General features: G+C 33.2%; 2 protein-coding genes across 8 annotated transcripts in view; one reads left to right on the top strand and one right to left on the bottom strand.

The window, feature by feature from the left end:
* Positions 1–8,107, bottom strand: part of LOC106061294 (ATP-binding cassette sub-family C member 4-like) — a 37,557-nt gene extending 29,450 nt beyond the window's left edge. For 2 of the 3 annotated variants that reach the window (XM_013219371.2, XM_013219372.2), the window contains exon 1: positions 4,990–5,146. The gene's annotated coding sequence lies outside the window, so the exon portion shown is untranslated. Of the gene's footprint in view, positions 1–4,989; positions 5,147–8,055 lie in introns of those variants that run through there. The other variant, XM_056009772.1, reaches the window with a different exon arrangement.
* Positions 466–23,075, top strand: LOC106061311 (uncharacterized). 5 transcript variants are annotated; one of them, XM_056009800.1, is made up of 14 exons: positions 466–679; positions 8,716–8,814; positions 10,781–11,436; positions 11,559–11,694; positions 12,001–12,151; positions 12,607–12,796; positions 13,666–13,783; positions 14,436–14,497; positions 17,281–17,440; positions 19,765–19,884; positions 19,993–20,066; positions 20,189–20,301; positions 21,792–21,855; positions 21,995–23,073. In XM_056009800.1, exons 2-14 carry the CDS (start codon positions 8,736–8,738, stop codon positions 22,106–22,108), a joined length of 2,037 nt encoding a protein of 678 aa, XP_055865775.1. In that variant the 5' UTR covers positions 466–679; positions 8,716–8,735; the 3' UTR covers positions 22,109–23,073. The 5 variants fall into 5 exon arrangements, with proteins under 5 accessions (XP_055865775.1, XP_055865780.1, XP_055865787.1 ...); XM_056009805.1 differs by lacking the exons at positions 466–679; positions 8,716–8,814 and adding exons at positions 5,156–5,324; positions 8,595–8,644 and having other exon boundaries at positions 21,995–23,074; XM_056009790.1 differs by lacking the exon at positions 466–679 and adding an exon at positions 5,172–5,324.
* Positions 23,076–23,088: the final 13 nt, after the last annotated feature.

Raw genomic sequence — 23,088 nt, 5'->3', positions numbered from 1 at the left:
CAACTTGTACAGTATTTGAAAAAAAAGTGTGACCATTAAATGGCAATGACCAGTTTCTATGTCAGCAGCATTGAGTAACATTGGGCTATAATCATGAAACTATTTTTTTTTTAGATAGTATTTTCTTAGAAATTGAAAACATGTAATCTCTTTCAAAATATACCAATATCTAAAAGAGATCATAATCAGCATTATATGATTTTTTTTTGTGTGGAAAAATATTAAAATGCAATTAAATTTTTTTTTTCTGGGAGAGGAACCAGGCCTTTGTTGAAAGTTTTAATTTAGTTATACACATGTTGATAAAATTTAATTTTTCTCTATTAAGCCACTAGCTTATCTGGCAGATACATGCAACCTAATCAATGCTGTAACTCTAACTGCACTTGAATTTTTCCTAGCATATCAAATAGGATATGAGCCTTTATCTTTGTGTGTATTGGGCTATTTTTTATTATGTTGTTTTTTATTTGTAAATTATGGTGTGATGTCAGATCATTATATGGTCCTTTGAAACCTATGCCAACAGTTCATAATAGCATGACAAAACTCTATAGGACCTGTGCCAGACATGTTTGAAATTTATTTGGCCCCCAGAGATCGCAAACATGAGTGTGACTTAGTGTTATAGGCAAACTAAACTATAGCTACTTTACTTTCTGCCCTGGAGTGTCTCTAGGTGAGTGATTTTACAAAGGTGATGCTCTAGCTAAATTTGATTAAACATAGAATGCATATTATATTCCAATCTTCGTTTAACCAAGTTGAGGTGAAAGAGTATTTTAATTTTTAATTCCCATTTGATTTATGAAATTTTATTTTAATATAGAGCTATGATTTCCTTATGCATACGGTTCTACTTCGAACAGGCACATGTCAGGATCTTCATCTTCCACAGCAAGTTTACAGAAGCATTAAGAAATCCCACTTCTGACACCAGTTGGTCTTCCATTGGTTGAGACGATGTCATGTTCTTTGCGTGGTTTTTCTGCCAGACACTGCCTTTAAAGCAACAACATGGGATATTAGATTGCAGGGCTGTAGTCATCAAGACACGTTGCTATAGAAAGCTTTCTTAGTGGATGCTTTGCAAATGAGCTGTAGGCCCACAGGATTGTCATATATATTATACATGTCACTATCTTCAGCTGTAACTGAAAGACATGCCTGTGGGGCACATTGGTAATGTCCAATTTACAAAAGTTCGTCAACCCCAGCATAAGGTTTTGTCTGGCCCTCCTGAACAACATCAGGGTCTCTCTCTTGCCTATCTTATCTGGATGATCACATAACTGTGTCAGACGTGACTGGTCTGAGCAGTGTTCACAATCTCTTTTTTGAAGCATGACATATTGCCAGTCAGCATTTATCACTGTTGACCACTTAGCTAGTGCTGGCCTGTGTAATTTGTGTCACACACACACACAGCTACCCACATCTGTATCACCACCAGAGTTATAACACTATAAACTATATATGTCTAGAGATATTTTATGAGACTTGTAAATAATTAAAAAAAAACTAATACTGTTGTAACTCTAAAGCAGGCACTCAACGAAAGTCAGGAGGTAATAATAAACGATGAATTTATTACAAGCATCAACAAATAGTTAGACTTGGACTTCCGCTATCAAGTCACAGGGAGTAATGCCTTAAGTTCTAAGAGTCCTAATTAATACCAGAACAGAAGAACAGACCACCGACACACTTCCCAGTGTCGCTCCAGGTCTTCCGAACACTTCACTAGTATCACACAGGACAGAACTTAGCCCCAGACTGTTCAGACTCCCATAACCTTAGCTGAATCACAACAGTCCTTCTTCCTGTCAAAACAAGTTTTCCACTACTTGTGTTGAATGGCGCTCTGATGCGCACCATCAGTGTGTCTCGGGATGTCATGGCGGTGGTCATCAAGACTGAAGGTTCTACATGTTGCTTCAGCAGACTCTCTGTGAATGCTTTGCAATTTAGTCGGAGGCCCCCAGGAGGTCAGGTTATCAAGCAGTTCACCAAACCCAGCAGCATCTGGAAGACATGCCTGTAGGGCACATGGATAATGTCTGATGTGCAAACATTCATCAGCTGCTGCATCCCGTCTCACAGGGTTCTTCTTACCACCTTCAGGGCTTCTCTCGCTGGTTATGTCCACTGAACAAGCACCTGTTGGGTCCGGACCTTGTTGGCAGGTCTTCTGGTACTTGCACTCTCCCTGCAAAGTTCCGTCAGCACAGATCTCGTAGAAAGCCTGGGGGTATGCAGCAGGATCACATGGACATAATCAGGTCTGTGCTCATCTTTGTGATATTCGCAGCAATGGTCAAGCTTCTTGTTGTGAGAGCTACTCTTGCACAACTCGTTATCACAGTCACGGACAGCGCTACCATTATCAGCGTCTCCGTTGAGTAACGGACCGTTTATTCTTCTCGACATGGTAGCCATAAGTTCATCTGTTTTGTTCAGCAGGCCATATATCGGTTCATCAGTCTCGCTGAGCATGGTACCTAACGCCTCATCTTTCTTGTTCATCGATTCATCTGTCTTCTCCTTCATTAAATCCTGTATTGTGACTATTGGGTGCTGAATAGTTCCAATCACGCCACGCATGGTGCTCAATTATTCGATTTGTGTTTGTATCGAGTCATTCATGTTTTGTAGTGACTCTTGCATAGTTTTCAAGTATATTTCCGGATCCTCCCTTTCATCAACAAGAGCCTGCCGAAGACTGGCTCTCATCTTTACTTTGGCACAGAAGATCCTCAGGTACCTGGCTCGGAGCTCCTCTTTTAACTGTTTACAGCTAAGTTCATCTAGCTTCCTAAGCGTTGTCATTCTTTCCTTTCGTTGAGCTGCCCAAATCCCACTTCTGACACCAATGTAATAACTGAAGGGAGGCAACTACATTGGTGTCGAAAAGGGATTATAGGCGACTCAGCGAGATGAGGTAGGATTCAATCAAAATGGCATCTTTGAAACAACTAGACCAACTCTTAGTTAAAGAGCTAAGGCAGGGACTTCGTTACCGATGTCTGAAGCTTGGTGGTACCAATGAGGTGCTTACAGCTCGTCTCCTGCAAGCCCTGATAGATGAAAACGAAGATCTGGATACCTACCTATTTGAAATTGAACGGGAGATTTATGAGCTCATTGGCAAGATACATGAAGGCATTGATGCAATTTGTGAACACATTAACAGTATGAGGTAGATAAAATGGTGTCTCAAACGAAAAAGGAATAGACTTGTTGGTGAAGAAGCAGTTGCCTGTAGACTCATTGGTGAAGAAGCAGTTGCCTGTACACTCATTGGTGAAGAAGTTGCATGGTCAGGACTGTCGCTGTACAAACAGTGGTGATAGAGACGCTGGGGATTGGAGCGCCGTCTGTAGCTGTGTTGTGGGCAAGTCTTGTGAGTGTAACTTTCTAGACGAGAAAAGAGACAACGATTGCTGCAATGATCTCAACGGGATGTACCAGATTGAAAGGAAAGAGACAAATGAAGAAACTGAAGTCTGTTATGTCCCTGAAGCATTTGTTTCTGTTGTACCTGTTACGAGTACCTCAATGAGCTGGACAGATCAAGACAACATTGGGTCTCCACCTATGCCTGTTGCTATGGACCTTAAAGACCTCTACCTATCTGCTGGTGCTCACGAGAGAAATTTGAAGCTCGATAACTGCATCCAGAAGTTTAGCATGAACTGTACGTGCGGCACATCACACAGAGAATGTGGTTGCCAAGAAAACAACCAACAAAGCATATGTGTACTTCTGCAATCATAATCAACATTGGTATAGACAAATGTCAGTCAGTCCAGGCTGAATCAGAGCTGTCAAGAGGAACACATCTTCAACTTGAACTTAAAGAGACCTATTTCCTGGACGTGAGACAATTAGCTGAAGATGACCGCGGCACATCTGACTTCGTTTGCAACGTGGCTGCATGTGAACCTAAAGCTCCCTTGAGAGGCGTCTGTCGGGAGGGTCTGCTGAAACAGCGTGTCTGAAGAAAGGCTGTATTGAAGAAAAAAGTACTCGACCCTATCTCTTTGTGAGCCAAACGGCCACATCATCATCTCAAAAACAGCCTGATCGATTGGAGAAAGAGAAAGCAGCACCCGAGGAAAACAGCGCAGATGACTTTGTGGGGAACATACTCCCAGTTGCCTGTGGCTCCCACCGATCGACCTACACCTGAACTGTCAAACCTCTACTGCACTGTTACTTTTCGGGATGAAAAGTGCCAAGAAGGGGCAATGTTATAATCCTGCCATGCACACTGCCATCTAAGATAGTGCAGAAGGTGCGCACTATTAGTGACTAGACTAGGAAGGATGTTGACATTAGGGAAGAAAGGGAACAATTTCCACCTAAGTTTAGAGCCGATATGAAGATGCTGTACTCAAGGCAGATGTCCTAGATGTGTTTGTCATGTCCTCCATGTAAATAAACATTGTCACCTCATTGAGTTGCCTCCCTTCAGTTATTACAATACTATACTAAATAGTATATTATATATAGTAATAATTGTACACAGCACAGGCAATAGTGGCCTCCAAAAGCTTCTTGTGAAGTCGATACTGTCACTAAACTAACCTTAGACTTTAAGTAGTTTAAGTAGACTAAGCCTGACTAAGGCTTTGGAGTAGACTACTTAGTCGATCTGTCTAGTATAAGTAGAGAATAAATAGTTTCCTAAACTAAGAGTAGACTAATAAGACTAAGACTAAATGACTAAAGTAAAGTAATTAAAGTTTACTTAAGTCAAAGTACCTTAAAGTTAAAGCTTAAAATTAATAAAAGATGGCTTAATAAAATTAACTTGCCTTAACTTGGCTTAAGAAGTTAAGTCACTTAAAGACTTAACTGACCTAAGTCTTAAGTCTCAGTCTGAGGTCGAGTCGTAGTCTAGATATATTACATTTACAAGGCTATAAGTATAGGTAACCGTAATCTATTACTACCTATATAGATCTAGATAAAGTAAATGCATACCTTTAGAATAAGAACTATACAGTGTGAGTGTATCATAAAATAACTTTCGATTCTACGACTATTCCCTTCCCTAGCGCTGAGCTTTCTTAGATTTTTTTTTGTTTTTTTGGTACTCAAGTTAAAAAGAGTACTTAAGAGTCTAGAGTTATGTATTTATTTCCTCTTCCTTCCCTATCACGCGGAATAACTCTCGTTGTAAAATATGTTTACTGTGTTTCTTGGAAACGCACACCTTTGACTATGTGAGATAGATCTACATCTAGAAATATATATATATCTAGACGTAGTTCTACATTTTATGCCATAATGATATTATACTTTTTATGGACTGCTCGGTAATTTTGGGTTCTCTAGATCTAGTCTAATGTAGACTCTAACAAGTCTAGAGTCTAGATTAAACAAGATTATAAATTATATATTAATTTAAATATTTATTTCTTTATTACTTTCATAACTTTGTCACACTTCTTTGTGAGACATTTGACTTGAGTCTTTATATATAGATCTATAACTTTATATTTTATATATTATAATTATACAGTCAGAGAAGCAATTTAAAATGGAATCCCCTGGCCTGTTGGAACCAAAGGATAGAGTAAGAGTTCATTGCACGCTGGCGAGATGGAAGAAATTAAGCCCCAACAAACATAATACAATAATACATATCATTATCACTTAATGACTTATCCCTATCCACACACCTTTTCTCATGTGGCTCAAGGAGCCGTTTTTATGGCACACATATGCATGTAAATGATGGTTGATGAGATTTGAGAAGGAATATAAGGTATATATATATATTTTCCCTACCCCCTATTATAGTGAAGCCCTAGCGCGCTCCTAGGCTAGTGGCATATTGCTTCTGATACAAGTGTCTTGGGATACATTTTTACAAGCCATTTTGGTAATAGGGCTCTATAAAAGCATGTGGAAAATTAACAATCACTTGTAGGCTACTATAAAGTTCTAAATAGATTAAAAATGCATATACAACTATATAATATTTTAAATAATATATTATTATTATTATATTATATAGACATAGTGCAGATCTTTGGATCTCATCTTGTACTTTGAAATCACCAGTCATATCAGTGGCGTAGCAAGGTACCTGTGGGCCTGGGTTCAAGAACATCTTGGTGGGGCCCCTCCAGCCAATAAGACAAATTTAGTGTGTGACAAAAATGAGTAATCTAAATGTAAAGACATTCCAATGTAAAGGTCGTACCTTTTTCTTAAAAAATAAGTAATTCGAATGGATGGTTTTAAGGTCATACGATAAGAATGTCTGTGCATTGCATCGTATTAGTTTCAAAATCAACCACCGCTAGAAAAGAAAAAACAAACAAACTTTGAATGGATGGTTTTAAGGTCATACGATGTGAATGTGTGGGCATTGCACCGTATTGGTTTCAATCAACCACCGCTAGAAAAGAAAACAAACTTCAAATGGATGGTTTTGAGGTCATACGATGTGAATGTGTTTGCATTGCACCGTATTGGTTTCAAAATCAACCACCGCTTGAATCCACTGTCAGAATAATTAAAATCGTCACTCGCTGAACCTGCAAGAAAACATTTAACATCTATATTTCATTTGTCCTTGACAAAAATTGTTTAGTATGGGGATTGAACCCAGGACTTGCGTGTCAACAACCAGTCATTCTAATATGTGCAGCATTTTGTTTTTGAAATAAATGATTCAGTCTTTTACAATACCTAGATCTGCATGTGTCTAACATGTTGGTTCTAGAATCTATTTTATTTCTTTTCTGTTCTGAAACAGATATTGTTAAATTTGAGTTAGTGCTTTTGGAGATTATGGCTCATGACCAATCTACCCGCTGTCTCGTGCCCCCAGCACCCCTCCCCATCTCCAAGGTGCTGTGGGTGATAACATTTATTAGCTTGACCTATACGACAAAAGGTGGTTTGCCACCTAAAGCTAATGAGTTACTCCTGCCAGAGGGAGAAGGAAAACTCAGAATTCAAACCTCTGCTGTCAAGGCATATTGGATATGAGATACAGTCTACGTTTTTTTTTCCTCAGCGCTATTTTAAAGACACCATTTTGTCAGCACTAATTTGTTGTACGAAATTTTGGCATGTAACCCTATTTCAGTTATGTGTGCTTCTTAAAACAAGATTAATTATATGCAGTTCTATTTATTATTCAAGTCTCGGTATGAGCATGAAAAGAATACGTAATGTTGTATAGTCTAAAACTATACAATCATATAGGTAATGTTCACATCAGATCTATTCAGACAAGGGTTAGAAGGCAGGACCTTTTGCTTTGATTGTAAGTAATACAACGGTGCTGGATTTAAGGGAGGGCAGAATAGAGACACTTTGAGTAGAAGACTCAACGATCATTTTCCCTGTAAAAAACGTTTTAACGGTTTACTAAAGCAATATCCAGTTCTTTCAAGAGCGTCTGAAAAGCTGTGCGGACTCGCATGCGAGTACTAAAGGACGTAACCACTGCCTGTTACACAATTAAATATCACACCAGTACTGTGAGGACTATAGGACGTAACCACTGCCTGCTACACAAGTAAATATCACACTAGTACTCTGGGTTCAAGAATATCTTGATGGGCTCCTCTCCAGCCTATAAGACAAATTTAGTGTGTGACAAAAAATGAGTAATCTAAATGTTAAGACATTCCAATGTAAAGATCACACCTTTTTCTTAAAAAAAGTAATTATGTCATAACGTTTGATTCAGGACTGCATATAAGTAATAGTATCTTAAAAGTCAATGTTTTTAAAACTTCTTAACAGAGTTAAACGACTTAAAACTGTTGTTTTTGTAACTAGTATTAATTATCTGAACTAAAAAAGAGTAAAGCAAGTTTTTATCAATTTTCAGAGTTTGTGAAGTGTTCCATTGCATATCAAGTTTAGAAAACTCTACTTTAGTTAGTTTATAATCTAGAACTTAGTATGACCTAGATTAGGTATAAATATGTTGCACTTAATAATTTAAATGACAAAAGTCAGCTTGTCATTTATTTTTGGTAGTTTAAAAATGTTTTCCTGTAGTCATGCTTGTGTTCTCACCTGCTATAGAGCATATTATAAAACTAGAACCAAACACAATCCTCACAGTAGAAAAATGGCAAGTAGGTTAATACTGTCAGATATAGTAACACAAGCATCCAACAATGTGAAGTGGCCTGTTCATTGAGCTACTTAGGATAGTGAGTGTGATTAAGATGTGAAGTGGGAAAGGATTGTAAGAGGAATGGGAGATAAGGAATAAGACACAAAAGCAAAGCAGGAAAATAAAAAGAAAGGAAGATGAAGGAATGGCAGCCTAGGTGCAAAAAATGATTTAGTAGGAAATTTAGAAGAAGGAAATATCTCTTTTCAAGAATGATATGTTGCATTTTTTTAAGTCAGTGAATAGGACAAGGCAGGTGATCTCCCTTATGTCCGCTGTAACACATCATCATAAGTAATTGCAACTAAAAATATTACCATAAGAATACACTGTACATTGCCATGTATTTCTTTTGGTGCTGTGGTATGGGTGAAATAGTTGTACAGAGATTTCTTTGTATGTACTGTAATAATTTGTTCCTGGCTTTTGTTGTTAGGTTGACTTTTGGATCAACCCTATGTTGCAGAGGCTTAATAAAACAAAAAGGTAAAATAAAAAAAAATAAAAGAAATTATATAAATTGAAATGATCTATATAGCCTTTTTTTTTCCTTCTAGCTTTTATTCAAAGAATAAGAATGGGAACTGCTGCCAGTTCAAGAATGTCACAGCCTCAAACTCCTATCAAAACTAATGAGGATATATCAACAATTCGATGTATGTTTACAAATCCACTAATATTATCCTATCTTATATAATAAAGATGCTACTTCAAAAAAGAAGATGATTACATCCAACTCATCATACATTTAGTCATGCATATTAACCAATTACCTAAAATCTGCTAAGTCACTGGTTTTCCAGGCTACCTCAGGCAACCCATTCAATGCTCTGATAGCACTAGGGAAGAAGGAGCATTTGTACAAATTTGACCTAGCATATGGAACGAGGCATGTGCCTTTATCTTTGTGTCTTTCTGAGTATTTTATTAGATTTTGTTTTTGTATTTGAAGATTATGGTTCAGTGTTTAATGTATAATTGCTACTTTACTTTTGAGTCTTCTATCCTGAAGGCTTTCTAAATTTAGTGATTTTACCAAAGGTGTTAAATGTGAATATTTGTTTGTTATGAATCTCATTGCTCTATTTTGTGTCTGTTCCAGTTTTTTAATGTTTTCTTGAGTTGAGGGGTCCCAAACCCTTGGCCTAACCAAGGTTAAATAACATTTTAGTTTTATGTTCTTATTTGATTTATAGAAAAATTTTTTTTATAGTTTCATCAATATGTGGACTCCATGACAGTTTTTCATTTATTATAACACCTAACACCTAAGTATTTTGTGTTTTTTGTTTGTGTTACTGGTTTACCATGAATAAGAGAAGTGGAATTAATTTGTTTTAGTTTTTTTGTTACTCTTAATAACTGACATTTTTCTGGGTGGAAAGACATGCTCCAATTTGATTCCAATTTTTGTAATTCATCTAATTCTCTTTGTAAAATATTAGTCATATTAATTATACATATTTTTTTAAAGCAACTTTATTTAATGTATAAAAATCAAAAGAATTAGAAAAACAAAGGGTGCAGACCTTTCCACGGGACACCCAAGTGGACATTTTTTTTTTAAAACTTATTTTTAATTTTTTTTTTAGAAAAACTATTATGTGAAATTTCAACTAAATTTCAAGACCACTATAAAGGACTATTTCTGGTTGTGATTTTTACCTTTTTGTGCAGTTGTACAGGATGAAAATAATAATACCCAAGAATACTTGCAAATTGAAGATTTAATTCACAATTGACAAAGTGATCGCCAATCTAAAGGCAAAAGACTTGTTCTATTCAAAGGTCACTTAAGCTCTGAATGACATTGGAATAGCTCTTCTCAAATCAAAACAACATCTTTATGTAATAATTTTACTTTATGATAAATTCTATTTCTATGCCAAAATTAATAATAAGTCAATGCATATTTAGAGTTTCGTAATAGCCTTTTGATGTAGACAATTATTTCCTACATGTATAATCTTTGAAAAGAAAAGAAAAACAAACTAAGAGATTTTATCAGAAAAGTTGTTGTTGCTTTTTTTAGTGGGAAGGGTTAGGGTGAGGTTGAGGGGGGGGGGAAGGCTGTCGCCCTGAGCTAACAACACTATGTAACACCAACCCTAGTGATGCCACTGACTTTATTTACCTTTTTTTTTTCCTAATTTATGTCTTTGTATTCTGAGATGTTTTTAATCCTGGTATTATTTTCACATCAATTAAATGAATTTAAATACCAGGTATGGAATGTGGGTAGATGATAATGATAATAATTGATATGCTTCAATTCCCATTTCATGGGTGGGGTGAGAGTATTAATGAGAAGTTCTACAATCCCATTTCAAACTAAATCCTGGATTTAGGATTCATAATCTCCATCAGGGTTAGGGTTAGGGAATACCTGTTACTAGTGTTCAAATGGTTAATTCTGTGATCACCCTGCCTATCATGGGCTAGTAGCTTTTTCTTTTTTAAATAGAGTATTTTTCAATAAAATAACATAATTTCACTATAATAGTTTCAATATATTTTTACAAACATTAGTAGCTTTTGTAGCTAAACACTTCATATTTACAAATGTTCAAGTAATGTATTTTCTTTTACATTAAATTGTTAATATTTAAAACTTTATTTCAGCCTTTAGTTTCCAGCCTGATAGACCACAAACAGCCACAAGTATAAAAGAAACAGTTAACGGAATATCTGAAACTACTAAACAAAATAAACAAAAAGTTCATAGTGATGTTCAAACATCTTTGAATCTAACTACAAAAAATATTGAAATTTTAAATTTCAAAATTTTGCTTCACAAACTAGATATTGTTCAGGCTGAAATGGAATCAAAAATAAATCTTTTTCAAGACAATGCTGACATTCAGGATATGCTTCAGCTAGCTACCGAAGTAGTTGTGCATTGCATTGATACTAATGATACTGAAATAAGTTTAATGGAAAGTCTTAAAAAGCTAGATATTTCTTTTCATGACCTTAGTTCAAAAGAAAGAACATTATTAGGGGATTACCTAGCTGCTATTATGTTTAGCAAAAATAGTCTAAAGAGATATAAATCAATTTTAAAAGATTCTGGACTGGATTATTTTGATGATCATCTTTTGATTGGTGAAATTCCAATGGATTCAGAAAAAATTCTTATTCTTAACTTTTTTCGGAGCCTTTGGTGGAATTTCTCTGATGTCAGCAGTGAGTTTTGCTATTCTCTTGCTAAAGATGGAGTTCTAAATGAAGTAGTAAAAGATTTAAGAAAGCTGATTGGTATATCTGAAAAGGAACTGGTATGTCATTTATATATTAATATAATTAGTTTGCTCATTTTGAATTTTTACATTGATATATTGACTCTATAAAAAACCTTTTTAATAAAATAATATTTTGGATACTTTTTTTTTTTTTTTAGAAGCATTCATTTTGTTTTGAATCCTGTTTGGGTGTTCTACACAATGTAGCTAAAAATGATGATCTTCGACCTCTGTTCAGGAAATACAAAGTTGTAGATATTCTTGGAAATTTTCTTAAGTATGAAAATCTCACTAGTGAGTTGTTTTTTTAATCTCTATTGAAATTTGAAATAATTTTATATTTGCTCATTTTTTATTTTTTTTTTCTTGATGCAATATTATTAAAATTATTAAATAGTATGTCAGTATTGAAGTAGTGGCTTTTGCTATAAAAGAGATAAGTCATACACTTTTTAATTTCTTTTATAGATTTAAAAAATGAGATTATTACACTCTTGATATGTAAATTGTGTTAATAGTCATTCATATTGATTAGAGATTAAACATATACAATGTCATATTTATATATGTATATAAAGCAATTATATATTACCCATGCAGAAATTACCATGCTGGTACTAATAACTCTAGCTTTGATCATTGATGAAAATCAAACACACCTTTTAATATCCAATGAATCAGTTTTCAACCTCATCTTGAATATGATCAAAAGGTCATTGGGAAATAGAGATCACCGCTTTGATGGGTTTAGGTAAATATTATTTTAATTGGTATTATGTGAAAATTCCATAATAATTGATTCCAGTTGCAGTTTGTTTTTTTGTTAGTCTTAGGTTATACAGATTGCATAAAAACACAAGAGATTGATAGCTCATATGTATAGTATGGTTATAACAAGTCACAAGATCTAGATCTAGCAAAGGCTAATAATATTGTTTATATTTTATTGTGCAGGATATTTTTATTTGCTACATTTATTGATACTCTAGTCTTTTTTCCAGGTTTAAAAATAATCTTTATTTAGTTTTCATACTTAAAGGCCCTAGTATTGTACATCTTTATTAATTCAATATTGGGAAATATACTAATTGGTATTGTAATTGTAAAGAAATCTTTGATTAAAAATCTTGACTAAGTATATCTAAATACCGGTATAATAAATTTTGAACCAAGCATGACTTACTTGAATTTTTTGCATTTTGACAGTACAGTAGAGCTGATGGTTTCACTCACCAAACTGAGTAAAAATGATGAAGTCAAAAAAATACTAGTGAAAAAAAATGTCATAGATCTTGTGCTATCTATATTTTCTGATGGTATGCCTGATGAAATTGAATGGGCAGCAAAACTTGTTTGGGAACTTTCTTTTGCACCAGAAAACAAAGCTAAAATATCTGTACGTAGTTATAGTTTTACATTCACTTGAAGGACTATTTAGACTAAAATTTAAAAGAAGCTTAAAAGCTTTTCTTTTTAAAAGAATATTTACGCCATATTTCTACTGAACCTATAAAGACTATATTGCCCATACTGAATGATTTGAGTTATATTCTGCAAAAAAAGATTGTCACTTGAAGTTTTTATTTAAGAATAATAATTCAACTACTTCCTGTTGATGTTATTTTTAAAGGAAGATTGACATTTGTTAAGGGCCGATAGCAATGGTTTGTAATTGTGCTAGTCACAAGACACTATAGTTAATATTTTCCTACTTAAACTGATGAGCTTTGCATCATTGCATGTCATTACTTCATTAATAGAGATTTTCACCATCAACTAAACAATGTCAAGGTTGCTGAATTGAACTTCAGTGTTGCTAACTACATTTTAAAAGGTTGAACTACAATTCAAATAGCTTAGAAAATAAATTTGATATGCATTGCTAAAATTAAAAAATAAAATTTCCTTTTAAAAAACATATTTATCAAAACTTCTTTTATTCTGTACACTGAATACACCAAAAAGATAGGTTTTTTTAAAATAGTTATTCCCCCATAGAAGAAAATCAATCATTATTACATATCAAACTGTTTTTTTTTTTAAACCTGTTATTTTTTAGTCACTCCAGTCACAGTCAACCTATAATATTTTGATAAATATACTTTTTGATCTTTTCATATTTTCAAAGACTTATGGTAGCCTCTTGAAGACTAGTATTATACATTTTTAATGTACTTAGATATTTGCTCAAAATGTTTTCAAAAATAAAAAATGGCATTTTGTTGTTTCCATCAATATAAAATTTTTAATTATCTACAATTATAGGAAAATGAATCACTTATGAATAACATACATAAATTATCATCAAATCCCAATCATCAAATTGCAAAAGCATGCCAGGGTGTGATTCTTATACTTAGCGAAGAAAAATCAAGCACACATTGTAAGTTAAAGCCTCATTTAAAATTGTAAAAAAGTGTATGTTATTTGGTGCATTTTGATTTTTTTTTTAAAGTTGCAATATCCATTTTTAAGTTTATATTTTATATGAAGAATAGAAAAAGGGGGACCTAATTTCAAAGAAAATAATAAAGATAATTATACTAATGTAAAATTTTAATAGACTTATCTATACTTCTATTAATCCTGTGTTCTGTAACAATTTAACCCATCTTAAGGAATAAGAAGGTTTGAAATCTAATAAATGCCTGTCATTAAAAAAGCATTTGTTGTGTTGCAATACATTAACAATGGTTAGTCATTGTGTGGGATACACTGTTAAGCATTTATTCAATACCATGGTAGCATATGAGTCTCTGAAACCATTCAACTCTAATTCACCTTTTTCTATGAACCTTCTTATCTCAAAGTTGTGTTTTGTATTCATAAAATTATTTTATCCCAGTTAAATATGATAGAAACAATTTGAAGTAAATTTTATATTATCTTTCTTTTAGAATAGTTATTATTTTAAACTACTAAAATATATATCAATCTTGGCATATAGCATTACAAATTATATGATACTAGCAAATTACATTTTTTGTTAAATGAAACATTGGTGCAGAAATATCTTTTTTTTTTAAATTTTTCAGATGGTCAGCAGGGTCACATTATGATCAGTTATTGTTGGTCCAATCAAAAAACAGTGATTCAGGTAGAAATTTAAATAAATGTCAGATCATCATCATCATCTTTCCTTTGCATTCCTCATGGTACAAACATGCCACTCTCCACAGTCTCTTGCTAGTTTTGTAATGGGTTCCCAGCTCTTTCCTGTTCTCTGCTTCATTTATAACACTGCATCGCCATGTTCTTTTCTGTCTTCTCTATGTCTTGTGCTCTGGGGGTTCCACTCTAAGGCCTATCTACTTCTGTTGTTGATATCTTTTCTAATGGTGTGACCACTAAAGTTAACTTTGAGTAGACCAGCAATGGCATGATGCACTGTCAAGGGAGTAAGAATGCATTCTATTTTTCTTTCAAGGGACAAAAAATCTGTTGTACTTGCATTGTAGTCATAAATCCATATTTAACAAAGTTACAAAGACAGTTTGTGTGGAAACACCCAAGCAGGTAAAAGGACAGGTTACAATATTTTCAGAAAGAATATCAGAATGAAATTCTATCAAAGACAAATGACAGAAGAATGGAGAAAGAATGTTGACAGATCTTGTTTGGTACCTCAATGGTCCCGCAGACAAAGGAATAAGTGAAAATAAAGGTGAAGTTAGATGTGAACATGGCCTAACTGATGTCATATAATGATTATCTAATTGATCTAATTCTTTTGTAAAGGGTCAATCTCTTATTCATAGCCTCAAAAAATAGAAAACATTTCGGTAAAAAAAAAATTCCTTTAGTTAATTAAGTGTCCTTTGTACTTTCGGCCCCTCTGCAGTTTACGTGATAATATAAAAAACTACTTATTGATTGTTGCTTTAAATTATGTTCCACTTATATGCATAATAAATAGTTTTTTCTATTTAAAAAAAAAGAAAACATTTTGTGGGGATGGACGGACAGACAGACCACACAAAACTAATAGCGTCTGTTCCCCTTTCAGGGACCGCTAAAAAAGTAAAAATAACAATAGAACAAATGTTTAAAAAATAAAATAAATTAGGGGACACCATTTTATCTTCCAAGTAGGATCTTTACAATGTTTTTGGAAAAGGTGTCTGCAACAAGATCAAATAATAAGTATTTTATCTAGAAGATATTCAAATAAGTCTCCTTTAAGTCTTTCTTGTGACAAAATGGTCAAATTTGTCCAAAGTTTGGCTCTTCTGTAATAAATAGACTTTTGCATGATAAAAAATAGACCTGTTATGAAACAAGTTGTTTAAAACATAGATGATCTTATGATGATCACTTTCAATAGTCATAGGACCATGTGTTAAAAGGAAATTAAATGTTCATTGCATTTTAATATTTGTCAATGTCAATTTGTCTTTCTTTATTTGACTTAATTTGACTTTTTTTTACTACAATACAATGAATAGCATGTGCTAGATGTTAGGAGAATGCATTTATGCAGCTTGAAATTTAAAAAAATGTTTTTCACCATGCCTCTGCCTCTGCTGGAGTTTACTGCTCTTCTTCAGAACCACTAGCTTGTTAAGGGGATGTGTGTGGGGGTACCCCGTCAAAATAGCGCCGACAAAATACCGAAGAAAAAATTTTTTTAGTCATTTTGAAAGAAATACTTTAGATATCTTAAAATATGAATAAAGCCATTTTTTTTTGTGTTTTAATGTTATCATTATTTTTCAGTCATTTTGCAGGAAACACTTTAGATATCTTAAAACATAAATATGAAATAAAAAATGAATAATTTCACAATATAGAATATATCTACATTATAAAAGTGTACTTCGAAAACAAGCAAAGATGCTTGTCAAATTTACACACACACACACACAAACTTTCACAAAGTTAACTTGTAGGAAATGTCACGTAGAAATTCCATCACTGGCTTGTTTCCGTACAATGGTAATATAGCTGCAAGACGTCTGTTAAGTTGGAGGTACTTTGTCTTGCTTGCAGCTTTACTTCGTTCTCCAGCATTGTACCTCAGAATCTTGTTCTCAGTGTTCTCCTGTTCTCTGAGGAAGTGAGAGATTAACTTGTACACATTAGTGTGATGACCGTCAATAGACAGCTGAAATGCATGGTGCCATCCCTCCACTGAATTGTTTGTTCGTGGTAGATTGTCCTGTACATGATCTTTAACATTCCATAATGCTATCGAAATCTTGGAGTCACTCTGCGGTTTCGTCTCTGGCGACCAATTTGATATCTATTTCATGGTGTTAGACACTGACAGACAGGAAATAGCAAAATCAGAGATTGAATTGGTCAGTCACTGCCTGAGATTAAACAAACGTTTGGCAAGATAAGAAATGTGATCGCCATCTTAACTAATCCTGACACACCTAAGTTGCCAATGTTGCGGCCAAAGATGCTGCAGATTATAGTATAACACACTTTTGTATTTTCCTATCATATTTTTTCTAATTACTAATAATCCGGTACTTTTATACACATCATATGTAAGTCCGCGCTATTTTGTCTTGCGCTATTTTGTCGGGAAATTTCGCGCCTTTTTGTCGGCGCTATTTTGACGGGTCACCGTGTGGGGGTGTATGGAACCATTTTTTTTTTGTCTTGGTGAGCATCACTGCTAAATGAAAATGATGGGGTTTTTTGTTGTTGTTTTTTTATTTAAAAAAAAAGAAACATTAAAGTTTTTCTCTTGTGAAGGCTAAATTAATCTCAGAACTAAATTAAATTAATTTAGTTTTCTAATTTGTTTCAAGTATTTTCTGTGTCTCTCTCCCTTTTACATAACTTTTTTTTTTCTATATTTTCTTTGAGTTTAATCTTTTTTATTGTTTTATAAGTTAAGATTTAGAAACTGTTTATTTACGTTGACAGATTTGTGATGCCCTTAAAAGTAATGGCTATGCAATATGGATTGATGTTGAGAATATAAGTGGGTCATCAGTGGAAGCAATGGCCGAGGCTGTGGAGAAATGTGATGTATTTTTAATGTGCATGTCTGAAAAATATAAGGAAAGCACTTACTGCAGATCAGGTGTGTTGAATATAGTTATTGAAATATAGAAAGAGAGACTATTACAAAATAAAGAGAGGATTGAACCTGTAAAACATTATTTGACAAACCAGAATGGTTCTATTATTTTTTTGGGCACTAGATAGACATTAACTAACATGTGTTTGAAAACTGATTGATTACTTGTCTCTTCATTAGTTCTTCATTAATCTCAACATGGTATTAATTCCCTCACTATCCCCTTAGTCTGTTGGACTGCACCACATACGTTCTCTTTACCATCTTTCTCCATTCCTGTCTGTCCTTTGCCTTGGATAGAATCACTTTCAGTGACAGGCCAATCCATTCTTTTATGTTGTCTCCCCATCACTTTCTCTTTCTGCCTCTTCTTCCTTTTCCTGGTACTGCTCCCTGAGGGAAGGCCTTTGTGATCCCTGAGGACCTTGTGTTATGACCATAGAGTTTTAATTTGCATTTTTTGACAGTAGTTAATATGCTGTTAAAATCTTATTTTACTCTCTGACAAACTTTTTAAATACATATTTTAGTACTGTCTCATACATATAGAGAGTGTCACAGATTACATTATAGAATTGTTTGTACATTTCACTTTTAAAAGAAAATATAAGCCCTCGACATGAGCCTCGGGATTTACCCCTCAAATTTAGACACTTGTCAGCACGTCAGGATTTACCCAAGGGACGTGATTTTGAAGTTTGAAATCTATTGGTTGTTTTGAAATTAAACAAAGACATTTTTTGAAAAGAGTTAGCGCCAGAGAATTGGCGGGGAGTAAGAAAGTAACGCCAGTCGATAAAATAATGCCTTTGTAGTGAGTCACGTTTCTAAGAGCTCTGTTTGAAAAGCCTTTGTAATATGCTCATTGATTTGTAATTTGTACATAAACTGTACTTACGTTGTATTTAATAAAGTTCCAGAGTTTTGTTTTATCAAAGAGTCGTCAATTGTGATTCTAGATCGTCATTTTTGTTAACTATTGAATTCAAGTAAAATCCCCGGCATAACAACACATCGTACCATCGCAAATGTTGTTACAGAGAGCATCCATAATGAATATATTTTCCTGAAGACCAAGCAAGTGTTTTCATTTCAGCACAGAATAATATCTTACATTGAAAGCTTTATACAATGTTAATGTTTCTTTAATATTACCTGCATAAGAAACTGGAACTAAGGTCAGAATGAAGCAATACTATTTCAAAAGCTTGTAAATGCATCATCAAAGAACTTCTAATAAATGTGAACCTATCTAAGGGTTTGAGTTGAATCCAGACTCAAGCAGAGTTGTGTTTGTAGAGTGCCCAATAGCAGCACTGAAACCGTCACCCAGACACCCCTTCCACAAAAGTGATTGTGCCATAGCGCTCTGAGCATGGCATTAAGCATAAATGTTGTGCTATATGACAGCAATTGAAAAAAAAAGTTTATTTCACTGCAATTTACAGATCTTGGAATTTTCAAGTTTAGTCATAAATTCATTTTGTGACTCAAACACAGGCATATTTAGAGTGTAAAAGCTATTATGTGTTGTGTAATATATATTATATATATATATATATATTATGTTATTTATTTATTTTGTATTACAAAGCTTATATCAACTCACTCTGTCTGTCTGTATGGTAAAAAGTTTGTACATGTTATTTCTCCCAAAACCAATCTCCGATTAAGCTGAAATTATTTCTTTTACCTGACAACACAAGAATCAATTAAAAAAAAAATTAATCACTTAGTTAATTAACTATTGGTAACTAATTATTTAGTTTGCTATCTTAAACTAGGGAAAGAAATCATATTTGACAGGTGGTGATATAAATTGAATTAGTCCCCTTGAAGACAACACAAGAATTAATAAAAAAAATGAATCACTTAGTTAATTAACTATTGGTAACTAATTATTTAGTTTGGTATCTTGAACAAGGGAAGAAATCATACTTGACAGGTGGTGATATAAGTTGAATTAGTCCCCTTGAGGAATCTTGAGTCCTGAGTGAAAATTTTTTTTATTCATTTAAAAAAACGATCATGTAAACATTCACCAAGATATCCCCTTCTTCCCTCCCCCTTTCACAACTGGTCCAGACAAGTGATAGAATCCTAGCGCACTGTGAAAGCTAAAAGCCAAACAAAAACTATTGGTAAAAATATTTATTTCGCACAGATTTACATGTCTAGGTCAATCATAAATATAAGTATATGACTGATCCAAACTAATTGATACCATTACACTTAATATAAGCTTTGTTTTTATAAAAAAGTATTTTTTATGTTTTTTCTTGTTTTAAATGTTTGTTTTTAATGGGGTTTTTTGGCTGATTCACTAGAGGCTGACTATGCATTTAAAATGAAGAAACCAATTATTCCACTTCTTCTGCAAAACAAGTACACCCCTGATGGATGGCTTGGGTTCTTATTGGGCTCAAAAATATTTTTTGAATTTACAGGTAATTTTATTTAAGACAAAAAAAAAGACTTAAATGCACTAAAATCTATGTTATTGATTTAGTTTTAATAATATAAAACATTTAATAATTTATTAATATCTTTAATAGGAAAATATGACTTCAATGCCAAACTAGCAGATCTTTTAAGAGAAATTGGAGAAAGGGGAAAGATCAAGAAAAAAGTAAGTTTATTTAAAGATTTAAAAAAATATTTTCTTATGATGACAATACTGACCATTCTCTCTTTCTAAATTATTTGACATTCAAGTTGCCTTTTTTTTTTCTTTTGGCAAAAAAAAAAAAGGTTAATGGCAATATGATGGTGTCAAATCTGCAACAATCACTTAATTCTCTGCCACCAGCTAGGAACCAGGACTTTGATGTGAATGATTGGATAGTGCAAAATAATCTTTCACAGTAAGCATATTTTTACAATTTGATTGTCAGCTGTAGTACATGTACTAAAAATACTATACTAGTTATTATCAATCATGTCATTCTCTTTTAACCATACTGCGACTCTTTAAGGTATACTTTGTTTGAAATATGTTCATGCCTGCTTGAATGATAGGTTTAGATGAGTAAAAATGAGTTTGTGCATAATATTATTATTTGGGCCTCAGTCTTAATGTCTCAGGCACCGTCTCACCCTCACTGGCTCAGAGGCAAGTAGCTGGCAGCAGATGGCCTCTGAAAGTGACAAAGGTTGTGAGACACACATTTCAGATAAAAAAAAAAAGCCCTTGTTGAAAACAGGTGCAAAAGATGAAAAGAAAACTGAAATAGACTGCCAGCAGACAACAGCGGAAAAAGATTTAGTTGTAGCTGGCTTTGCATAGTCAGATGAAACACTGCACTCATCTTAAATCTCTGGAATTGAAGACATTGCCATTATTATTATTAAAACTAAGAAACTTATTTGCTAGGAATATCTCCTAGATCAGGGGTGGGCAAATTACGTACTGCGTGTCACATGCGGCCCGCCTGAGTGTTTTATGCTGTCCACGGACTCGTAGAGAAATCAGGTGTGCCCACAGAATTTTATGCATATAAAATTTCAATTATATTAAAGACAAATAATTTTAAATATCTTTCTTAACAATAAGTGCAAGACTTATTTGGATTCCTTGATTGTGGAATTTGAAAGCAAATTTTAATAGTCAAGATTAGTGCAGAAGCTGATTTAGTTTCAGAGGACAATCCTCCAACCAAATTATGACCTGAAAGGGAAGTTCCAGTCAATTCTTCCATGGGAGTTTTATAGGTGCTAGAAGCTGTATTTACACACTTAAAACTTTGCTGCTAAACTTCAACAATTATTTGGATACACAAACATCTGTGAATAACAATTTTTTGAAAATAAACAAGTGTAAGAACAGGTTGATGCTGACTAACTGTAATTTGACAGCAGTCACAAGGATAACAACAAGTATGCTAGTTCCATAGCCTTGTTAACTCTTGTAATTCAACTGGGAGTGTGAAAAAAAAAAGAAATGCAAATGTATATTACAGTATACGTATTTTCTAATTACATTATATCAAATTTTTTTTTCCTCAATAGAAAAAGGTTGCCCACCCCTGTTCTAGATTATTGATAAGTTGCTAGGATCCTAGATTGTTGATATTATAGTTTACCATTACTGCTTAACATTTGTAAAAGTCTTAATATAATCCTTCTTAGTTGTTTTTTTCTGAAAACACAATTAATAGGCCTTTATACATAAAAAAAAAACACTATTTTGTGGAGCTTTATGTGTAATGGTTAGAATCTGTAACTTTGTAGATTAAAGGTCTGACCCATAGTTTAGTGCAGTGGCTAGAATCTGTAACTTAAGTTTTTTAGAATGCATGATAATGAGTAAACAATCAACAAATAGTTGAAACTAATTCTTTGTAAATACTTTCAGATTCACATGTATCACTAATTTGTCTTATCAGCATTTGTTGTTTTTAAAGAACATCTCATTCAGGGTATGTATTCATAAAGTAACAGAATGTTTCAATATTACACTTCATGTTCATTTTAATAAATATTACTTCTTAAATAGAAAGTATTACAATAGAAAATTAATATTCAGCTACATTAAGAGTAATTTCATTTTTTTTTCAGGCACCAGAGTTTTATTACAATTTTATTTTTAAGTTTATAAATGGAACTGTCACAGTTGAACAAATGAACTCCCTGATGCAAATACACAACGCCATGGATAAAATAAAAAATTAACAAAAATATGAAGAAAATGTATAATGTAAATTGATATTAAAGTGATAATACAGTGAATGTATTTGTATTGTAGATTTAAACTAATTTGATTATTTACTTAGCCATTTATATTATATATGCTTCTACAACCATCATTATCATGAAACTCCATGTGAGTGAAGGCTTGTGAGGTTCCATTCCTTGATTGCAAAAAACCTGCTGTTGTCATCATGCAGGTCAAGAACATGTGGTTTACCAGACCTGTCAAGATGGAATTGAGCAAGTCTAGGGCAGTCAAAAAGAATATAAATAACCAGACGTAGGCGGTGAAAATCTAAATCGACCACTGGCAGACAATAGTTATACCTGCCCTGAATGTGGCAAAATATTTAGGTCACAGCTGGGGCTGCGTCGCCTTGGGAGAAATTGCCTTCCTCATTAATTTTTGAACTCAAAGACTAGCCTTATTATTAAATGTTTTATTGACAGACTGCATGTGAACTACATCTTTGCAAGACATTTCTTTTATATATTTAGAATGTGTACATCATTTATCTGTAAGCCTTTGAATATGTGATAATATATTATTTGTTGTTTTTATTTCTAACCAGATTTTTTGTTGTTGTTGTAAAGAAATTGTCTGTTTTTAAAGCCCACTTCTTATAACTATTATCTCCCATTTGTTTCTCCGGATATGGATATTTTTTTTTCTTACTATATATGATATTGTTTCTCAGGATTTATTTTTACATTATGTGATAGTAGTAATTTTACATGAAAATCAATTTTCATTAACAGTAAACATTTTATTTTACTGTATTATAACTTATTTTTAAGATTTCATTATTGTTAATCTTTATTTTTAAATTTTCATAAAGAGATTATATTTTGTAATCGACTATTGTATCTTATATTTATTGATATTAAATTTGAGAGATTTAAATTTTGTTTTCATTATATAGATTTTTAAAAATATATTTAGTATTTTTTAGCAACAAATA

The sequence above is a fragment of the Biomphalaria glabrata genome, chromosome 1 (assembly GCF_947242115.1).
Source record: "Biomphalaria glabrata chromosome 1, xgBioGlab47.1, whole genome shotgun sequence".
Taxonomy (NCBI): domain Eukaryota; kingdom Metazoa; phylum Mollusca; class Gastropoda; family Planorbidae; genus Biomphalaria; species Biomphalaria glabrata.
Note: the sequence above shows the minus strand (reverse complement) of the source record. Positions and strands in the feature narration are given on the sequence as shown.